Below are 21527 nucleotides of genomic sequence, written 5' to 3' on the forward strand. Positions count from 1 at the left end.
TCCTATTTATCCTTTCCAGGGTTTAGGAAATCCCTGTGTCTATTTCAGAGTGATGTTTTAGAGAACAAGAGTAGAGGGGAGAGTTAAGTGAGCAACCCCATGCAGATGCTTAGGTATTTTTGAGCATGACATGTTCTTTCTGACTAATACTAAGACCTGGTAAATACAGAAGTTTATAGCACACACATGGTACACACAGTGAACACGACCACACGTGGTAATTTCGTACTCATTTAATGTGTCAAATAGGCCGACAGCGAAACCATCACCTACTCCAACGTGATAAAAGCGTCTGCTCCTGGTTACACCATCAAAAGGCAGAAGGACCTTCACCTCCATGTCAGCTGCAAAATGATCCAGAACACCTGGGTGCAAGTAGTGTACACAGCCAATGACATCACTGATGTCAGTGAAACCCAGTATGGCAGATACAACGTGGACCTGGCATTCTACAATTCCTCATCTTTCCTGTGGCCGGTGCAGAACTTCCCATACTACGTTGACCCGAATCAGAATTTGTTCCTCCAAGCATCTCTTCACAACTCTGACCAAAATCTGATAGTGTTTGTGGACACCTGCGTGGCATCACCGGATCCCAGTGATTTTAGAACGGCGACCTATGAACTGATCAAAAGGGGGTAAGAACTTTCTAAGGAATTACTTTGAAAGTATATGGATACTTCTGAAAGAGCTTAATTTGTGAAAGAGGTGATTTAGGGCCTGTGTACATTGGCTGCAATTCTCAGTACAAATACACTTCTAACAAAAACCTTTTGGCAAAGCCTGAATAAAATACAGTATGACAAAAAAATGCCATTCAGAAGTTGCAGTCAAGCATTGAGATTTCACTCGAGGATCTGCACTGAGATTTCTTCTCAAGTGCAGAAATTGAGGTCTGATTTTGCTTCTGAAATAAATGTATGAAACATAGGGATGTCAATAGCTCTACACTTTCATATATCACAATTAGAATTTTACAGCACCTTAGCTAGAATAGAAAACTTTCTACTCAAAAAGCAAAGAAGTCCCTTAGCCTTTTCTTGTTATTCTAGAAACCCAGAACATTTTGCTTAATTTTATACCAAGGTATATTGAGGCACTAAAGAACATGTTTATTAAAAAAAAAAAAGGTGTATTAGAATTAGTTTTGTGCTTCCAGAGTAGAAAAGGACACTTTCTCTTTCTTCAGCAACCTTCAGGAGCCTCTTTGCACACAGGCAAATGCAAAACAGGTTCGCAGCTGAAACACAGAAACCAGTAGAACCACTAGTCATTTTTCAGCTCTCCATGCTTACACAAACTTTGTTGAGCTACGAAATTTCTGTGCTGCGTGCATTTAATAATCCCTCCTCTTGCTAAAAGCACGCGCTTTTCTTAATCCTTCCGATTTCTGATTTTATATTTAACTCTGAAACTTACTGCACAAAGGTAATGCAATAGTGCTGCTATTCAAGAGGAGCTATTGGTCAATGGCTAATCTGCTGGTTTTATGTCTCCCCAGGTGTGTTAAGGACCCTACCTACTCTTTGCACTCCTCGCCGCGCGGCAGCGTCGCTCGGTTTTCGTTTAACGCTTTCTCCTTTGCTGAGCAATACCCGTCGGTTTACCTGCAGTGCGAGCTGGTGGTGTGCAGGCAGAGAGACTACTCCTCCCGCTGCTATCAGGGCTGTGTGAGTAGGCTCAAGAGGAATTCGGGTTCTTCCCAGGGACGGGTGAATGTTGTTGTTGGACCTGTGCAGCTTCGGGAAGCTCACGCTGAGAACAGGAACGCTGGTAAGTTTAAATACCTTAAATAACGTAAGACTCTGTGTGTTACTGTGTGTTTGCACTGCAGTTCAGACATGAAACCCATTTATTTGCAATTCTGCTATGATTCTTATGGGGATTATTATATTTTTTTAATATAATATTTATATTAGTTTTACAAGCTGTTTCCTTTCTGTCATGGTTTAGATCCATTCTTTGTTCTGCACAATGGCAATTGATTCAGTTCTGCAGAAAGAGGGATGAGCTATAACTCATCTCCCTGCTGGATTTATATTAATATTCCTAAGATGGCTGTGCCTGATTGGCATGTCTCTCATTCATTAATAATCAATCTCTAAGTCCCCTTTGACATGTTGCTTCCCAATGCCTTGTATCCATTGTTCCCACTGTCAGAAAATGGCATCTTGTGGTCTTTGAGTGTAATAATTACAGACTCTCAGATACTCTTTAATTTCTTGCCATAACCTTTTTGTGGGGCCACAGAATCATTTGCAGTAGAACAATTTGGTTTCTGATCTAACCCAGATTACAGCATTGTAATTCAAGTTCTCTTTGCCTAATTACCTCTGAGATTAACCAGGTCAGGAAAACAAATGTAAGCCTTTCTCTTTCTCTTTCATGCACAGAGCTCGACTCTGACATGCAGGCAAGAGGGGAGTCTCTGAGCTCAGAGCCTGCTGGCAGCTCCCACGTCCCCCTGGCTGTCACCGCCGTGGTGCTGGGAGCTGCTGCTCTTCTCACCATGGGAGGATTTCTTTTGAAGCGTGAGCTGCAGAAACCCATCCCCTACCAGATAATGTGAGAGGCAACCCAGGCTTGCAGGTGGAAGGATATTTTCACCAGCCATCTGCTTCATTGTTTGGTTTTGCAATCACTGTGAAGGGCAACTCTTACTTTACTATTTCACTATCTTCTCGTCAGAAGAACGTCTTGTATCAAGATTACACCTGATGTTACCATGAACTGAACTTTTAAAGCAGTCTGATTTTAAAACCTAGTCCAAACATACCTAAGGTGTAAAGAAACATTGATTCTTCCACCCTAGCATTCAAATAAGCACCTTCAATGCTGGACATTCCAGGGCATCTCAGCTGAACTCTTGGTTGAGTATCTGCCTGATTTAGGTGACTTGAGAAAGAACTTTGGCCACTGCTGATATGCAGATAAAACATCTGTGTAACACCATGAGATACTCCGTGTAGTCTAACAAAAATGTTACTTTACAGTAAAAAAAATCTCAATAATGAGCCATAAGCAAAAATGCACATAAGGAAGTATTCCTGTACAGTGATCCTTACTTTGGGGGGGTATGGATCTTCCCAAGTACGTGTTTCTCTGAGTAGATGTAGGCCATTTATAAGATTTTGTGTGGAGGATGAATATGATCAAATCTGTTAGATAAATGTGCAATAAAAGCATGAAAGAAAGTGGGGTTTTTTTTGAGTAGTACTCTTTTTTGTGTACTTGCAAACAAAGCACTTCTGTGCATGAACTCACAGCTAACACATTATCAGACTGGAAAATGTGGCTTCTGACAAAGTGACTTTTCTAAGCAACAATTGCTGCTCTTGCTCTCACACATTTCTACACCTGTGAAGTGGGGGAGGGAGAGAATGTACGTAAATTACCATAAGGAAGTGTGTCCTGTCTCTTATTCCCACGCGAAAACAAAATAAAAACAATAAAAAAAGGAAGAATTTCTTCAGAAGAAGCTACTTCATACAGGTGTAAAGGTCATTGGTGTTGATTGAGAAATGCCCTTCTTCAGACTTTCCTGTTTTCCAGCCAGCTATGAAAGAGGTAAGTTCATTTGGAACAGCGTAATGTACTAAGTGTGAGGTGAGCCAGAGTCAAAGTAGTGACGTGTAAGGAAGGTGTGCTGTACTCCAGGGTGACATTCTGACCTGACAAGGAGGATGTGGGCAGCTCTGACAGGAATCATCATTACAGCCTGTACCATTTCTTCCTTCAAGCTGCCTTCTCCTCATGATTCCAGGCAGGCCTCTCATCACCGCTCCATGTTGTGGAGATGGGATCATACACGTAGGGACTGGCACTGCACACAGAAAGTGTGAGTTTTGTTTTCCACACATGAGCAACAAAGATTGAGGGTCCTCGCCTCCTCTTTGCCTACAGGCACCCTAGAAGGGCAGAACAACCCAGGAGGGTGACCTGCCTTTCATCTAGTCCTGTTGTGTGGACCAGAGACTGTCCAGACTCAGGGGAGTCCAGTGATCTGCTCAGCACAGCAAGGGCTGCATTTGATGACGAGGAAAGGGTCATGCTCGAAGTACATGTGCCTGGTGAATGATGTCTCTGCCACAGACCTTCCTTCCCACCTCCTGTCCTCCCCCATTAGGGAAATCTACCAATAAATCCAGTGGTGGACAGTTCTGATCCACTTACATCCTCACCACCGACCAAATGCAGATCAGTTTGCACTGACATACTTCACATGACACAGGCAACAGAGCCAAGAGGCCATCAAGTAACCCAATAAATTAGACTAAACTGCCTAACTGCATCATAAATACCTTTCCTTTTTTCAGAAGTCTGTGGCTACCCTTTTTTCAGTGCAGATAGTTTCTTGTAGACACATGCAAAAGAGGATTAATCTTGTTTGTTCTTTCAGTGGTTTTCATTTTGATCTCACCAAAACCAGTATGTCTGCAAAGTGTCCTCACTTTCAGTCAGCAGAAGAGAAAGTGTTTTCAAAGCTTCTTTCACAGAGTGATGTGCTGGGAAATACCTCAAGCTGCCAGAAGACCTTAAGAACAAAAGTCTCTTACTGCAAGAGACTAATCTAACCAATGGGAAGGATGAAAACATGAGCTGTAGAGTATTTGTATTAATTAATTAAGATTAATTGAAACATACTATTTATCTATTTCTACGTGCAGAGATTGTCTGATAATCAAGATGTCTAGAAATATCTAGATTTTTGAAATTAAGAATTCATTAGTGAAGAGTGTAGTGAAGAATTAACCAATTTTGTTCTTTTACCTGGGCAGCTTAAGATGTTTTTTTAGACTTGAACCACCTAGGAATTCCTTTTGTGTTCCCCTTCCTCCTCACCCTTTTCAGTCATTGCAGGAGTTTGGAGAAGGATTGCGATCCATCACTTACTGTTGCTTCACTGATTGCAGAGTTTGATTGGCCAGTCAAATACACTGGATTTTTTCTGCTTCTTGTCAAGGTGTCAAAACCAGAAGAATATGAATAGTGAATACCAGGTGTTGTGTACATATCCTCATTCATGGGCAAATGCGGTTGTTTGGATAAAGAAGAAACATATTTACCCTTCTCAATGTTCACTCTCAAGCCTTCCAACGTTATCTTTGGCCTCTTGTATTTTACACTTCCTTCTTCCATTCCAATAATGTTGGCCTTTGTGGAAAGGCCTTCTAGGTCATTCTCTTTCTCCTTTGGCCTTTGGTTTTCATCCTTGATGACTGTCCCTGGAAGCAATAAATTTGTATATGGCAGCAATTTTAACTTGGGATAACTCCATCCAAGAAATGATGGCTGTAGAGGTAGGAACGAGATGGAAAACAACATTCTGGCTCTTCAGGGTAGGGATGCTCATCCCCTTTTTCTTCTTAAATTGTTAAAACACAGAAAGAGAGGAAAGTAATCACTCTGACAAGAGAGTGGTGAACGAGAATTAAGAATTATTTCATGTTGTGGAAAAGCTTTGAATTCATTCTTCAAAGAATGACACAGCTGTAACTGTCACTATGCAAAATTAAACAAGGAATATATTAAGAAATTTTCTTAATAGAAATCTGAACATTTTCCCCCTCATTTGTTGGTTCAAAGCATCAAAGGAAGTTTTAGAATAAAATTAAGTTGCAAGCAATGTAATTTTCTTAACTCTGTGCAAAATCTATTCATTTTTCTACAGTGTTTGCACAAAAGGTTATCAGCTGACCCCGATCCTCTGACACTTTTTTCCGATCTAACAGCCTCTCAGTGAATTTTGACTTGAGTTTTGGCTTGAAATTAAATGTGCCAAAAAAGAATGGGTTAATTGTGGGGGTGGAGGTGTTGACTTCAATTGCAAGATTCTTCAGAAACTTCCCAGTCACACTTCAACAGGGCCAGCAGGTCTAATCTTATTTTATTTAAAGTATGCTGAAGCTTTAGGACATTCTTGATTCCCCAGGAAGACTTGCCATACTGGTTGGTAAGTCTCTTTTACTGCTTTGCTGGAAGAAGCCCATTTAAGTTTCAAGATTCTGCTACCATCCTGATAACCTGTCAAGGAATCTCACCATGAAAGAAAAATACTGAGAGTCATCAGCTGGAATTGAAAGGTGTCTTTGGATAGGAGCTCATTCTTTTTTTTTGTACAATGAGATGATTGTGAAACCTATGGTAGCATAAATATTTCCTTCCAGGCAATGGAAAATGTTACTCTTGAGATGTTATCTTTTTGCAAAACCCAGGAAGTTACAAAATATTAAATAACAAATCAAACATATGTTTGTTTCAGATCAGAGGACTGTGGTTGTTTTATTGTTCTCCTGTAGAGAAAGAAACCTGTAGAGCCACTCCCCTTCAGAAATAGAGACTATATATTCTAAGGTCCTTTCTATCAATAGTACTCGGTAAGATGGGTACCACTATGATTTTGACATGGCTACTCCTGTTGGGTCCAGCAGTTCTGGAGGCCAAAACAGGTAAAAACCACTTAGACTTGTTCCAGGGTGCATAAAAAAATTTAATGCTTGGAGCTTCTCTGTTGATTCCGCAAACAGAATTTAGATTCATGTTTGTATCAGTCTGGGAAAAAGGCTAAAGCAGGAATTAGAGGAAAGAGATAGCACAGTTTTGTTCTACTAAAATGATGAACTAATCACCAGAGTGAATGGTAAGAACGTTTTGAACCGTTTAGTGGAGTTCATTTTGCTGTCACAGGGTCATACTCGTCTTAGTGCCTTGCATCATTTCGAGAATTGTGTCTGTGAGTATGTTATGAACGAGTCATTCCTCCAGTTCCAGAAATTTGATCTAAGAATAATGAAAATGATTATTTATTTATTTATTTATTTATTTTCAGTGTATATTTATTTCATAGTATATGCATGCATACGTATGCTATATATTTAATATTCCTTGTATTGTTTGGTTCTTCTTGGTCTTACGTACAATTTAATGAAATATAACAAGAAGTAAAGTTTTCTTACTCTAGCACTGTGGGTGAATGATGGACATCTGAAAATAATGATAGTGAGGAAATGCTTTCAGTTGAACTTTTTTATGGCCATTGAATTCTTCCTTACATGATTAGTTTCTATCTCCTAAGCGACTTGGATGACTTTTTTGAGCTAAATAGTTCTGTGTATATCTTAGAATAATTGCTGATGATTTTTCTAACCAGCCATTTAAACATTGTGATGAGAATTTTTGTTGCCATCGTCCACCTCATCCAATTTTCTCCATCTGTCCTCTACTTGCCCGCTGATGAGCCATCTCCCTTTGGCTGCTCTACTTCTCTCTGCTCTCTGCCTCTGTCTCCTGGGGCAGAGTATTTGCTGTCTAATCACAGGCTTTTGTCTTTTTGATACCTTTGAAGTGTGAGGCAGGACTCAATCCATCTCACTGCATCCCCAGCTGATGGCTGTGCTCTCACAGTGATGACAGACCTTGAATGAAAGCAAATTAACCTGGTTTAGATCAGCTTTAATTTCCTAATCCCGCGCTGACTTTTTGCCAGGTTTGATGTGTCACCTCTCAGAACTCCTGTGAGCGGGGTTCAAAAATGTGCAAGTTCAAGTAGATATTTGAAGAAACAAGTCAGATATAAGTCAAGGGGCACTTTTGTAGCTTCTCCCTTTGAAACGCATACAAATCAGGACAAATTTAGTTTGGCCACCGTCTTGACTGTACTTCTAGTCCAATAACAAAGAATCAGACGCAGTGAAGAAATCATGGAGCTGTTAACTCCTGAGATTTGTTTTGCTTTGGATGACTTAGTGTTTAATAACAAGGCAAATATGCACTTGGCAGAAAAGCAAAGGATAACAAGTGCAGTGTGCATGTTTTGAATTCCAAAGAGTAAATCCTGCAAATCTTAAGTTACTGCATTTGTTTGCTCACTTACACTTGGTGGTAAAGACTTTAATAAATGTCTTCACCAAAAATGATTCTCTGAAATCAGGATTTTCATGCTACTCACAGCAGAACGTCTAAACAAGCCAAATCAAAGTGAAAAGCAGATGTGTTTTACCTGAATGAATGCGGTAATCAGATGTATACATGATAGGTTATTTCTTTATTTCAGAAATCTAATTAAACTTCAGTTGTATATAAGAAATAAAGCCACTGAATTCCTATTGAAATCTTTATCATCCTGTTGAGACTATTGTCCGTTCTGTAGAACATTTGATGGAATTCTCCTCCCAGTAAAATTACTCTTAAAAACAATAGGATTTGGATTTGATGTGTGGACTCTATGTCCTTAAAATTCTCCTGAAAGTTCTAGAGGAAGAAAAGAAATTCCAGTTAAATTATTTAAACCATGGAGAGAAATACAGAATGAATACTGTCTTCTCTAGAATTCTATGGTTTATCTGAAGGATTCATTGGGCCTAATTTGGACATCATCTTGAGCAAAGTAGTGCCCTGATTCTCATCTTTCAACAGCGCACAATATCCCATGAATTGTAAGCTATCTGCCTGGCAGCTTTTATATGGCAGCACTATAGCAGCTCCAAGAACATAAGTTTAGGGAAAAGACACAGTCTTGGCTGTGCAAGATGAATCTTGCTGTGTCACTCAAGTCTTGTTGATCTGCTTGAGCCACTGCTCTGATTTCCCTTCTGCACTCAGATCAACAGAGGCTTTGTATGTCACACTGAAGAGCTGCACACACATGCTGCTGGTAAGATCCAGGTTGAGGGCAGGAAAGCCAGGCTCTGCATCCCAAATTCCAGCAGGATTCAATGCAAATTGTGATGTCTCTTTGTTCTTTAGCATAAAACATTTTGACAGCAGTGAGTAAAAGTAATACATAAATATGAAATGTGTTCTTAAAACATGATATTTTCTTCCTGTTTACAAAAAGAACAAAATTTAGTGCTATTTTCTTAATACAGTTTTACTTAGCTTTCATCAAGAGACTGAAATTAAGTTTCTCTCTTTTTCTTTCCTATTATAATTTGCTTATTAGTGAGGAATTTCCTTTCTAGCTTAAATAGTTTTTGCTTAGCCTGCTTTCTGTCTTTACTGTAGCAATCTTGCATAAAATATACACAGCTGATTTTGAGATCTGGAAGAGAGGAAGGAAAAAAAGGTGTGAATAAACCTCTGTCCTTACAAGCACTTAATATTGGGCTGGGCAAGCACCTTCTAGAAACAATAGGGCAAGAGGACAGAATACTCCTTACAGTCACTTCCAGCTTATTTGTCTGACTGTTTTGTGCTCGATTCCCTCTCTCCCAAAGCTCCCTCTATCCAGCTGGTGAACGGAAGGCACCGATGTGAAGGTCGCGTTGAGATCCACTACAGAGGACAGTCGGGGACAGTTTGTGATGATTACTGGGACCTTGCCGATGCCCAGGTTGTGTGCAGGCAGCTGGGATGTGGCCGGGCCATTGCAGCTATGGGAAGTGCATACTTTGGGCAAGGCTCTGGCAGCATCCTGCTGGACAACGTGAGGTGCAATGGGAATGAGATGTCCCTGTGGCGTTGCAATCACTCGGGATGGAGGATACACAACTGTGCCCACTACGAAGATGCTGGTGTTGTCTGTTCAGGTGCTGTCACATTTTTCTTTTCTAAACAATTTTGCTATAAATTGCACTCCATCTGTATGTGTCAGCATGGGGGTATGCAGACATTCTCCTACTAGATAACGTTTCATTCATTCAAGACTAAAAGCTATACTAGATATAGGTCTAACATTTTTTTCTACTTTATTATGAAGAATTTTCTATCTGTGGAAGGGCACACTCCCTCTGAAAAGGTCTGTTCACAGGAAGCACAGTCTGATCTTCCAACAACCCTGTCTTTTCACCCTGCTGACCCTGCAGAGCCAGCATGGACTCAGGTTTTCTCACCAGGGTGACATACAAACTGTGCTTACTCATCCACACAAAGCAATTTAAAGCCTCAAGGATCAGATATATATTGCAATATGCAGAATATTAATTCCATCTAATCACCCGGCAGAGGCAATAAGGAAACAAGTAGAAATTAAAGTCAAAGTTATATCTGGTATCAGTTTATCAGGGAGGAATGGGGTTAGGTGAACTCTTAATGGATTCTTTATGGGCAATAGTAATTTTACAGTCACAACCCAAATTGTCATTGCTGACAATTCACTTTGCATTGTTTCCATATTTTTCAAGTTTTTTTTCAAACTTAGGTCCATTAATACCTGTTCCCTTTATAAATATCCATCCATTTTGAGTAGTCTGTCACCCTGTTGTTTTGTCATTCTACTTGCCCATTATTTTTTAAGATAATGTAGATAATCTGTATCTTATTTCCTTGAGATGATCGTGAACTGAGACATGGCTGATGGCAACAGTTTGCTCATAAAACAGTTTGTTTTATGTACATATTGCAGTTTTCCACATTTTCTCAGGGAGTAAGAGCCTGGTGGGTTGAATCTATACTAGAGGAAAATGCTACCTACAACAGTGCTTTTTAAGTCTCTTTTAGTACAATTTATTTGCACACCAGTACCTTACCCTGCTTTCATCATCTGGAAATACCACTTCCAAGAAAAATTTTCAACTGGTTGTTACCCACCTCCATTCTATCCATTGACCCCAGAAAAGATGGAGTACGCCATCAGAGTAATTTACCTTGATTTCACTTCGTCCTTAAGGAACTGGGCTTGTAGGTAACACACAGATGCACCCATTGCACAAGCACAGTCCTCACGTGTGGGGTGGTTTTTCTTCTGGGTTCACAGAAGAGGCTGATGCAGCATCGACAACCACCGTGGCACCAGCAACAGCAACACTGGAGGCAGTGTTCGAGTTGCCTCTAGTTGTTGAAACTACAACATTCCCAGAAACAACGGAATTTCTAACAGAGACAACAACCTCAGCATCAACAGAGATGACGACATCCCGAGGGGAGACAACCATGTCAGCATTAATAGCCAGCACAATGGAGACACCATCATCAGGGCCACCAACCAGCATGGTGCCACTGACCACCAGTGCAGAGCTGTCATTCTCAGAGATGACCACCGCAGTGCCAGTGACAACCCTAGAGATGACAACCCTAGAGACATCAACCCTAGAGACATCAACCACCAAACCACTAATGACCTCCCTAGAAGACATGTTCCCTTCACCAGAGATGACCACCACAGTGACATCTAGTTCCTCACCACCGATGTTTACCCAGCTTGATACAACCACCACAGCAACACTGGCCACTGCAGCTGAGGAGAGCAGAGCAGGTAACCCTGTCCACTGTCACTCACTGTTCTCTTTAGTGTGCCTGAACTTCCTTCACAGGCCTGATTGCACTGCAGGAAAATTCCCAGAATGGCAGGACAGAGCTCCTGGCTCTCTTCCTTAGTCCTCTCTTAGTGCTCCAGCTCTGCTTGTCATGTCCACTGCTATGTCCATTGTCATTGAACTAATGACCTCCCTAACAGAGACGTCCAGTGCACCGGAGACAACCACCACAGCCCTACCAACCAGCACAGCCCCACCACCCTCCACAGGCCTACCAACCTCCATAGCCCTACCAACCTCCACAGCCCTACCACTCTCCACAGCAGAGGCATCCACCTCAACAGAGGTGATCCCCACACTGAGAACAACTACCACAGCAGAAGAGAGCACAGCAGGTAACCTTGTCCACTCTCACTCACTGGTCACCTTAGTCACCCTCATCTCTTTTCCAAGAGTGACCCTGACCCATGGCATGTTCCCGTGCCAGGTGCCAGGCTGCGCCTGCGGGGCGGCAGGAACGGCTGCGAGGGCCGCGTGGAGCTGTACGACGGCAGCACGTGGGGCACGGTGTGTGATGACCAGTGGGACCTGCGGGATGCCCAGGTGGTGTGTCGGCAGCTGGGCTGTGGGGAGGCCCTGGGTGCCCCACGCACTGCCCACTTTGGCCCGGGCTCCGGCCGCATCTTCCTGGACGACGTGCAGTGCCGTGGGGACGAGCCCTCCCTGCGGATGTGCAGGCACAACGGCTGGGGAGTGCACAACTGTGGGCACGTGGAGGATGCCAGTGTCATCTGTGCAGGTGGGTGGGCAGCAGAGACCACGGGATTTTTTGCAATCACTCTGAGTGGGTTCTGGATGTGTCTGCTGGGAACAGCCGTGCTGACCTCCCTTGGGAGAGCCAGGGCAGTGAGGAGAGGTTGGGGTCTTCTGCTGCCTGGGGCTGGTAGCCCATAACATGCAAAAGCCCTGTTGTTTCCCACAGGCCAGGGCATCGCAGGCTCTGCACACTTTCTATTGTAGATGGTCAGTGAGGGGGCAAAGAGCAGGATGGTGGGATTGTTTTTTGGGAGGATGGGGCCACACTGGAGAAATATCAGACTGGTGTCTGGATGGGGGAAAGATAAGACCCACTCTCTCTTCCTCCTTTAGTTCTCCAGCTTGGCTTCTTATGTTCACGTCCATGACCATATCCACAACCGTGTCCATATCCATGTCAATCCACTACCACAAGCCAGCTGCATTCTCTGCCCTTTCATTCATTGCCTCTTCTTTCTTGCAGGCACCCGTCCAACCCCTCCTGCTCAATGGCCACAACACACAACAGGTAATTGCTGCTCAGCCAGCTTGCAACCAGTTTTACACCAAGCCCAGCCTGGAAAGAAAAGAGAACAGAGAGGATCTGCTGGTCTGATTCTGCTCAGTGCGTGACCACTGCTTCCCTCTGACCCTGACATCTCCAGGGGGCATGAGTTTTCCCCCTTAGGAGATAGGCCACACTGAATGGATCCCTGTCCTCTCCTCGTCCTGTTGGGACTGAACCTCCTCAGGTCATGGTCACTGGGGCACAATGTCCAAGACAGCTGGGGAGATGGGGGCTGTGGATGCCAGGCTGGAGTGACCCTGACCCATGGCATGTTCCCGTGCCAGGTGCCAGGCTGCGCCTGCGGGGCGGCAGGAACGGCTGCGAGGGCCGCGTGGAGCTGTACGACGGCAGCACGTGGGGCACGGTGTGTGATGACCAGTGGGACCTGCGGGATGCCCAGGTGGTGTGTCGGCAGCTGGGCTGTGGGGAGGCCCTGGGTGCCCCACGCACTGCCCACTTTGGCCCGGGATCCAGCCGCATCTTCCTGGACGACGTGCAGTGCCGTGGGGACGAGCCCTCCCTGCGGATGTGCAGGCACAACGGCTGGGGAGTGCACAACTGTGGGCACGTGGAGGATGCCAGTGTCATCTGTGCAGGTGGGTGGGCAGCAGAGACCACGGGATTTTTTGCAATTACTCTGAGTGAGTTCTGGATGTGTCTGCTGGGAACAGCCGTGCTGACCTCCCTTGGGAGAGCCAGGGCAGTGAGGAGAGGTTGGGGTCTTCTGCTGCCTGGGGCTGGTAACCCATGTCATGCAAAAGCCCTGTTGTTGCCCAAAGCCAGGGCATCGCAGGCTCTGCACACTTTCTGTTGTAGATGGTCAGTGAGGGGGCAAAGAGCAGGATGGTGGGATTGTTTTTTGGGAGGATGGGGCAAGACTGGAAATATGTCCGACTGGTGTCTGGATGGGGGAAAGATAAGATCCATTCTTTTTCTGCCTTTAGTCCTCCAGCCTGGCTTTTCATGTCCATGGCCACGTCCATATCCATTCCATGCACTACCACAAGCCAGCTGCATTCTCTGCCCTTTCATTCACTGACTCTTCTTTCTTGCAGGCACCCGTCCACCCCCTCCTGCTCAATGGCCAAACACAACAGGTAATTGCTGCTCACCCAGCTTACAACCAGTTTTACACCAAGCCCAGCCTGGAAAGAAAAGAGAACAGAGAGGATCTGCTGGTCTGATTCTGCTCAGTGCGTGACCACTGCTTCCCTCTGACCCTGACATCTCCAGGGGGCATGAGTTTTCCCCCTTAGGAGATAGGCCACACTGAATGGATCCCTGTCCTCTCCTCGTCCTGTTGGGACTGAACCTCCTCAGGTCATGGTCACTGGGGCACAATGTCCAAGACAGCTGGGGAGATGGGGGCTGTGGATGCCAGGCTGGAGTGACCCTGACCCATGGCATGTGTCCGTGCCAGGTGCCAGGCTGCGCCTGCGGGGCGGCAGGAACGGCTGCCAGGGCCGCGTGGAGCTGTACGACGGCAGCACGTGGGGCACGGTGTGTGATGACCAGTGGGACCTGCGGGATGCCCAGGTGGTGTGTCGGCAGCTGGGCTGTGGGGAGGCCCTGGGTGCCCCACACACTTCCCACTTTGGCCCGGGATCCGGCCGCATCTTCCTGGACGACGTGCAGTGCCGTGGGGACGAGCCCTCCCTGCGGATGTGCAGGCACAACGGCTGGGGAGTGCACAACTGTGGGCACGTGGAGGATGCCAGTGTCATCTGTGCAGGTGGGTGGGCAGCAGAGACCACGGGATTTTTTGCACATCGTTCTGAGTGGGTTCCTAATTTTTCCTCTGGGAGCAGCCATGCTGACCTCCCTTGGGAGAGCCAGAGCAGGGAGGAGAGGTTGGGGTCTTCTGCTGCCTGGGGCTGAAGCCCATGGCATACAAATGCCCGGTTGTTGCCCACAGCCAGGGCACAGCAGGCTCACCACACTTGCTGGTGAGGTGACAAAGAGCAGGGTTGTGGGATTGTTCTTTGGGGAGGATGGGGCTGGACTGAGGACAAGTCATGCTGATGTCTGAATGGGAGAAGGGCAGGACAGAGCTCCACACTCCCTCATGTCATTAGTCCTCCAGCTCTGCCTGTCTTGTCCTTTGCCATGTCCTTTGCCATTGCACTAATGACCTCCTTAACAGAGACGTCCACCCCACTGGACATGAGCACCACAGAGCCATCCACAGCCAGAGCAGATGTGTCCACCCCAGCAGAGGTGACCATCCCAGTGACAATGCCTGCCAGAGCAGAGGAGAGCACACCAGGTAACCCTGCCCATGATCACTCAGTGGTCTCCTTAGTGTCCCTGAGATCTTCCTTCCAGACCTGATTGCATTGCAGGCAGTCTCCCAGACTTAGGCCACTCCAGTTAGGCCATTCCTGGCACCCCAGACCACAGGGATGATGCAAGCAGAGCATGGAGAAGAGTTGGGAAAACACTAGGGGGACACTGGGGCTTGAGTCCAGGAACTCTGTAGCCATTGATGGTGAGGGAAACTATTCAAAGAGGGATTCCTTCTCACTGCAACCAAGGGCAATGCACTGGGGGAATCATTCTGCTTTGCTCCTCCAGCTCATGCATGGGCACTATAGCAGAGCAATTTCCCACACATGTTCAGGGCTTTGGAATATGACAGGAAAAAAGCAAGCTGTTACATCAAGTGTTTTGCAATTCAAGATAGGTCACTGGGGGCTCAGGGCTCCTCCCCAGGGTACAGATGGCAAAGGTACCATGGTCATTTCAGCTGAATGAAAAACCACCACAGGACATAAGAGGAGTCACAGGACAGGGACTGCTTGCAGATGGGCTATTTTGGGGTGCCCGAAATGGGCTGGATCTGCTTGGAGCCTTTTTCATTGACACCAAATGCTTAATTGTACCTTTACCTCTATCTCACTGCAAGACAACATATTCCACAGGGAATTTCTGCCCACCACACCCATCCCTGTCCTTGCAGTGAACCTGCAGGCTCCCAGCTGTAAGAGCATATGTGGGGACAGGAGGGTACTGGGCTGGTGGGGCTGTGACCTGGTGCCTTGTGTCCGTGCCAGGTGCCAGGCTGCGCCTGCGGGGCGGCAGGAACGGCTGCCAGGGCCGCGTGGAGCTGTACGACGGCAGCACGTGGGGCACGGTGTGTGATGACCAGTGGGACCTGCGGGATGCCCAGGTGGTGTGTCGGCAGCTGGGCTGTGGGGAGGCCCTGGGTGCCCCACGCACTGCCCACTTTGGCCTGGGCTCCGGCCGCATCTTCCTGGACGACGTGCAGTGCCGTGGGGACGAGCCCTCCCTGCGGATGTGCAGGCACAACGGCTGGGGAGTGCACAACTGTGGGCACGTGGAGGATGCCAGTGTCATCTGTGCAGGTGGGTGGGCAGCAGAGACCACTGCCACGGTCCGAAAGGGGGAATGGGACCGTGGCACAGCACGGGTTCGGGACACGAGGGTGGGATGCAGGTAGAATGCTTTATTCACACGTGCACCCGGTCTTTTATCAGCTCGGGAGGGGAAAGGGCCAGAACACTGGGTGGAGCGTGCCACAGACAAGTGGGGGGGACAAACCAGGATAGGGATAGAGTCAAAAGAGGGAGGAACGTGGGAGGAACCGGGGAGAGAAGGGGTGAATGGAGGCTGTCTCCTGTCTGCAGCTTCTCCAGCCAATCGGCAGAGAAATAGAGGAGCGGGGAGGTGAACAGGCTGGGATGTACCCAGAAGATACAAATTCTGGGGGAACATACAATGTGTGTATACATAATAACTATAAAGCCTGCATCATAGAGTCCGTTCTATTGCTGTACATATTTTTCCATTTCTGGAATCGTTCCCATTCCAATTCTTGGTCCTTGACAGACCACGGGATTTTTTGCAATCACTCTGAGTGGGTTCTGGATGTGTCTGCTGGGAACAGCTGTGCTGACCTCCCTTGGGAGAGCCAGGGCAGTGAGGAGAGGTTGGGGTCTTCTGCTGCCTGGGGCTGGTAACCCATGTCATACAAAAGCCCTGTTGTTTCCCACAGGCCAGGGCATCGCAGGCTCTGCACACTTTCTGTTGTAGATGGTCAGTGAGGGGGCAAAGAGCAGGATGGTGGGATTGTTTTTTGGGAGGATGGGGCCAGACTGGAGAAATATCAGGCTGGTGTCTGGATGGGAGAAAGATAAGACCCACTCTCTATTCCTCCTTTAGTTCTCCAGCTTGGCTTCTTAGGTTCACATCCATGACCATATCCACAACCGTGTCCATATCCATGTCAATCCACTACCACAAGCCAGCTGCATTCTCTGCCCTTTCATTCATTGCCTCTTCTTTCTTGCAGTCACCCGTCCAACCCCTCCTGCTCAATGGCCACAACACACAACAGGTAATTCCTGCTCAACCAGTTTAGGTTCAGCTTTGCAGTGGGTCCCAGTCTGGCATAGGAGGGGAATAGGGGCTTCCTCCTTGGCTGATCCTGCTCAATGGACGACTGCTGGTCCTTTCTGCCCTTGACATCTGCAGGGTGCATGAGTTGTCCTCCTCAGGGAATAGGTCAATCTCAAGGCTTTCAAAGGGCTTTTCTGCAAATGACCCAATGTCTTGATGACCTCTGCCCTCAGGCAGATCCCTCAGGCCCCCCGCAGCAGTTTCCTGGACAGGACAATTCTACCATATGTGCACCCCGGGGTCTTTACTCCATCCCTGCTCACCCCTGGTCCCCTTGAGCCTGCACCACCCCAGTTCAAGGTCACCACAGCAAAATCAGCTGGGGAGGTGGGGGCTGTGGATGCCAGGCTGGAGTGACCCTGACCCATGGCATGTGTCCGTGCCAGGTGCCAGGCTGCGCCTGCGGGGCGGCAGGAACGGCTGCCAGGGCCGCGTGGAGCTGTACGACGGCAGCACGTGGGGCACGGTGTGTGATGACCAGTGGGACCTGCGGGATGCCCAGGTGGTGTGTCGGCAGCTGGGCTGTGGGGAGGCCCTGGGTGCCCCACGCACTGCCCACTTTGGCCCGGGATCCAGCCGCATCTTCCTGGACGACGTGCAGTGCCGTGGGGACGAGCCCTCCCTGCGGATGTGCAGGCACAACGGCTGGGGAGTGCACAACTGTGGGCACGTGGAGGATGCCAGTGTCATCTGTGCAGGTGGGTGGGCAGCAGAGACCACGGGATTTTTTGCACATCGTTCTGAGTGGGTTCCTAATTTTTCCTCTGGGAGCAGCCATGCTGACCTCCCTTGGGAGAGCCAGAGCAGGGAGGAGAGGTTGGGGTCTTCTGCTGCCTGGGGCTGAAGCCCATGGCATACAAATGCCCGGTTGTTGCCCACAGCCAGGGCACAGCAGGCTCTCCACACTTGCTGGTGAGGTGACAAAGAGCTGGATTGTGGGATTGTTCTTTGGGGAGGATTGGGCTGGACTGAGGACAAGTCATGCTGATGTCTGAATGGGAGAAGGGTAGGACAGAGCTCCACACTCCCTCATGTCATTAGTCCTCCAGCTCTGCCTGTCTTCTCCTTTGCCATGTCCTTTGCCATTGCACTAATGACCTCCCTAACAGAGATGTCCACCCCACTGGACATGAGCACCACAGAGCCATCCACAGCCAGAGCAGGTGTGTCCACCCCAGCAGAGGTGACCACCCCAGTGACAATGCCTGCCAGAGCAGAGGAGAGCACACCAGGTAACCCTGCCCATGATCACTCAGTGGTCTCCTTAGTGTCCCTGAGATCTTCCTTCCAGACCTGATTGCATTGCAGGCAGTCTCCCAGACTTGGGCCACTCCAGTTAGGCCATTCCTGGCACCCCAGACCACAGGGAGGATGCAAGCAGAGCATGGAGAAGAGTTGGGAAAACACTAGGGGGACACTGGGGCTTGAGTCCAGGAACTCTGTAGCCATTGATGGTGAGGGAAACTATTCAAAGAGGGATTCCTTCTCACTGCAACCAAGGGCAATGCACTGGGGGAATCATTCTGCTTTGCTCCTCCAGCTCATGCATGGGCACTATAGCAGAGCAATTTCCCACACATGTTCAGGGCTTTGGAATATGACAGGAAAAAAGCAAGCTGTTACATCAAGTGTTTTGCAATTCGAGATAGGTCACTGGGGGATCAGGGCTCCTCCCCAGAGTGCAGATGGCAAAGATGCCATGGTCATTTCAGCTGAATGAAAAACCACCACAGGACATAAGAGGAGTCACAGGACAGGGACTGCTTGCAGATGGGCTATTTTGGGGTGCCTGAAATGGGCTGGATCTGCTCGGAGCCTTTTTCATTGACACCAAATGCTTAATTGTACCTTTACCTCTATCTCAGTGCAAAGACAACATATTCCACAGGGAATTTCTGCCCACCACACCCATCCCTGTCCTTGCAGGGAACCTGCAGGCTCCCAGCTGTAAGAGCATATGTGGGGACAGAAGGGTACTGGGCTGGTGGGGCTGTGACCTGATGCCTTGTGTCCGTGCCAGGTGCCAGGCTGCGCCTGCGGGGCGGCAGGAACGGCTGCCAGGGCCGCGTGGAGCTGTACGACGGCAGCACGTGGGGCACGGTGTGTGATGACCAGTGGGACCTGCGGGATGCCCAGGTGGTGTGTCGGCAGCTGGGCTGTGGGGAGGCCCTGGGTGCCCCACGCACTGCCCACTTTGGCCTGGGCTCCGGCCGCATCTTCCTGGACGACGTGCAGTGCCGTGGGGACGAGCCCTCCCTGCGGATGTGCAGGCACAACGGCTGGGGAGTGCACAACTGTGGGCATGTGGAGGATGCCAGTGTCATCTGTGCAGGTGGGTGGGCAGTGAAGGCAGCTGAGTCTCCTGTGGAGCTTATAGCCTAGCCCCAGTGTCCCCATCCCCTCCTCCCTGTGATCCCCATCCTGATGCCCTGTGTGCCCCGGAACCTTTCTCACGAGCAACACATTTCACTTGTGTCTCTTCTTCCTTCACACCCACAGCTCCTGCGGCCACCACGCCACCTCCATCAGGTAATGCTCTTCTGTGTCTCTTCTCACTTTTCTAATTTGTGGGCTGTCTCCCTTTAACACATTTTCTTTTTAATTTGCCTTTTGCCTCTGTGACAGCATCACTTTAATCTTGTGTGGTGATTTCTAGACAGGCTGTGATGTCCCCTTGCCTTGCAATGATGCTTTTTTTGCAACCATGCTGATTGGCTTTGTCAAGCCATTTCCTTGCTGGGCAATTCAGCTGGGTCAAGGCCTAGGAAATATTATCTAAATCTCCAATTTCTAACTGCATTCATAAACATTGGGAGAATGGTGTTCAAGTATGGCAATGTGCAATCTAAGGCACTTCTGCTTGCTAGAGCTGTCACAGTCTCTTTTATATTTTTGCCTTAGAAAGCAGATTTTAGATTTAGAGCTTGACCATTCACAGTTGAAAAGAATATGAAAGTGAATTTTGCTAGAGCCTGTCCAGTCTGATCAGAGGAAGAGTCAGTGTCTGGGTACAGCTGATGACCCCAAGCTTGGAATAGCCTGTGAATCCCAAAATCCTGAGGCAGGGAGGCATGTATTGTACTGATGTGTCTCTGTGCAGGACTATAAAATGGGTTGTCACCTCTACATGTCTCATCTTGTAGCATTTAAGTTCAAAGCTTGTATTCACCTCCCTACAGAAGAGCTTTTAGGATTACCTCTGTGTTTAACAAGAATTATGTAATTCATGCTAAACATGGAACACAAAAGCTTTTTCAGCTATGTTTATAGGAGAAATTAGTTATATTTAAGACTTTCTCCAGTAGCCTGGAGTGCTTATTTCAGTCTAAGACCATAAAATCATGGAGTTTCCTAGAAGACTTGCAACTTATTTACCCTCCAAAGTCCTTAGGGGAATAAAGAGAAGCAGCAGAGTAACTGAGGAGAGGGTGTTTGTTGAGGAAGGTACTTCCATTTAGACTGCCATGACACCTCCCAGAATCAGACCCTGGCTGTGAAAAGGAGAACAGACCAGAGCAGAAAGCATCAAGGTGTTTCCAGCCCATCCTGAAGAGGGTAGTCTGACACCACAGATGTGACAGGGAATTCCAAATCCAACAAGAAAGTAAAGCTAAAGCAAAAAAACAAATATTTGTTTTGATTTGGCTCACACAGAATATCACCCACAGTCAGCAGGGGACCTGCTTTTCCACAGCTACTGGTGAGATGTACAGCTCAAGTGCACTTTTGCAGAGGTTACTGTAAGTAAATTCTCTTCCATTTCTTTCTGCAGCACCTTCTTTTTGTGGCGGCTCAATCTCAGATTCCTCTGGGGTGCTGCAGAGTCCCCACTACCCTGGAAGTTATCCAAACAACGCTGACTGCGAGTGGCAAATACAAGTCGAGAGCAATTTCCGTGTTACACTCACATTTAGAGATATTGAGTAAGTAAGACACTGATTCCCTGCACAAATAACAAAGTCAGAACTTACTTGAGAGGTTTGAAAACTCATCTAAGACAGGTAACCTTACCAATTTTAAAGATACTTTCAATAACATCTGGCAATTGGAAGACCAGATCAAAATCTAGATTACTGTGGTATTTTTTGCTCACAATTTTCTGCTACAGCTACATACAAACCAAATGAAACCTCTCCTGAAGGATTTTATCCCATGTTAGGCAGTGAAATCAGAGTCTCTGGAAAGGATTTAACAAGGTGCTCATGTTTCTTCACCAGGATGCAAGGCAGCACGTGCCAGCATGACTACGTTGAAGTCTATGACGGGCCTCGACACACTTCCCCACTTCTTGGGAGACTTTGCTCTGGTTCCTTCCCCACATACATGTCCTCTTCGAACATGATGACCGTTCACTTTCACAGTGATTCTAGATACTCCTTCAGAGGCTTTCAGGCTCACTACTCCTCCATCCCAGCAGATCACAACACCAGTAAGTCCTCAGCTGGTGTTTCTCAACAGACAAGCTTATTTGTTGCTTTTGTTTGCAAAATAAGTATTTGTGTAAATTTAAAGATGTTTGTGGAAATTGAATGATGTGCGTGAAACACGATGGG

At 47.2% G+C, this 21527-nt stretch overlaps 1 protein-coding gene across 1 annotated transcript in view; it reads left to right on the top strand.

The window, feature by feature from the left end:
* The window catches only part of LOC113990749 (deleted in malignant brain tumors 1 protein), a 41838-nt gene that overhangs the window by 18179 nt on the left and 2132 nt on the right, over nucleotides 1-21527 (top strand). Inside the window, exons 18-38 of the mRNA XM_039387197.1 lie at nucleotides 250-638; nucleotides 1502-1773; nucleotides 2394-2567; nucleotides 3553-3567; nucleotides 9171-9527; nucleotides 10694-11191; nucleotides 11393-11587; nucleotides 11680-11991; nucleotides 12472-12516; nucleotides 12840-13151; nucleotides 13611-13652; nucleotides 13976-14287; nucleotides 14699-14821; nucleotides 15609-15920; nucleotides 16868-16912; nucleotides 17361-17672; nucleotides 18084-18206; nucleotides 18995-19306; nucleotides 19474-19503; nucleotides 20747-20897; nucleotides 21192-21403. Coding sequence (XP_039243131.1) covers nucleotides 250-638; nucleotides 1502-1773; nucleotides 2394-2567; nucleotides 3553-3567; nucleotides 9171-9527; nucleotides 10694-11191; nucleotides 11393-11587; nucleotides 11680-11991; nucleotides 12472-12516; nucleotides 12840-13151; nucleotides 13611-13652; nucleotides 13976-14287; nucleotides 14699-14821; nucleotides 15609-15920; nucleotides 16868-16912; nucleotides 17361-17672; nucleotides 18084-18206; nucleotides 18995-19306; nucleotides 19474-19503; nucleotides 20747-20897; nucleotides 21192-21403 — 4543 coding nt within the window. The remainder of the gene's footprint in view (nucleotides 1-249; nucleotides 639-1501; nucleotides 1774-2393; nucleotides 2568-3552; nucleotides 3568-9170; nucleotides 9528-10693; nucleotides 11192-11392; nucleotides 11588-11679; nucleotides 11992-12471; nucleotides 12517-12839; nucleotides 13152-13610; nucleotides 13653-13975; nucleotides 14288-14698; nucleotides 14822-15608; nucleotides 15921-16867; nucleotides 16913-17360; nucleotides 17673-18083; nucleotides 18207-18994; nucleotides 19307-19473; nucleotides 19504-20746; nucleotides 20898-21191; nucleotides 21404-21527) is intronic.

Source organism: Pipra filicauda, unplaced genomic scaffold, assembly GCF_003945595.2.
Source record: "Pipra filicauda isolate LSUMZ 115617 unplaced genomic scaffold, ASM394559v2 scaffold53_size3534045_pilon, whole genome shotgun sequence".
Classification (NCBI taxonomy): Eukaryota; Metazoa; Chordata; class Aves; order Passeriformes; family Pipridae; genus Pipra; species Pipra filicauda.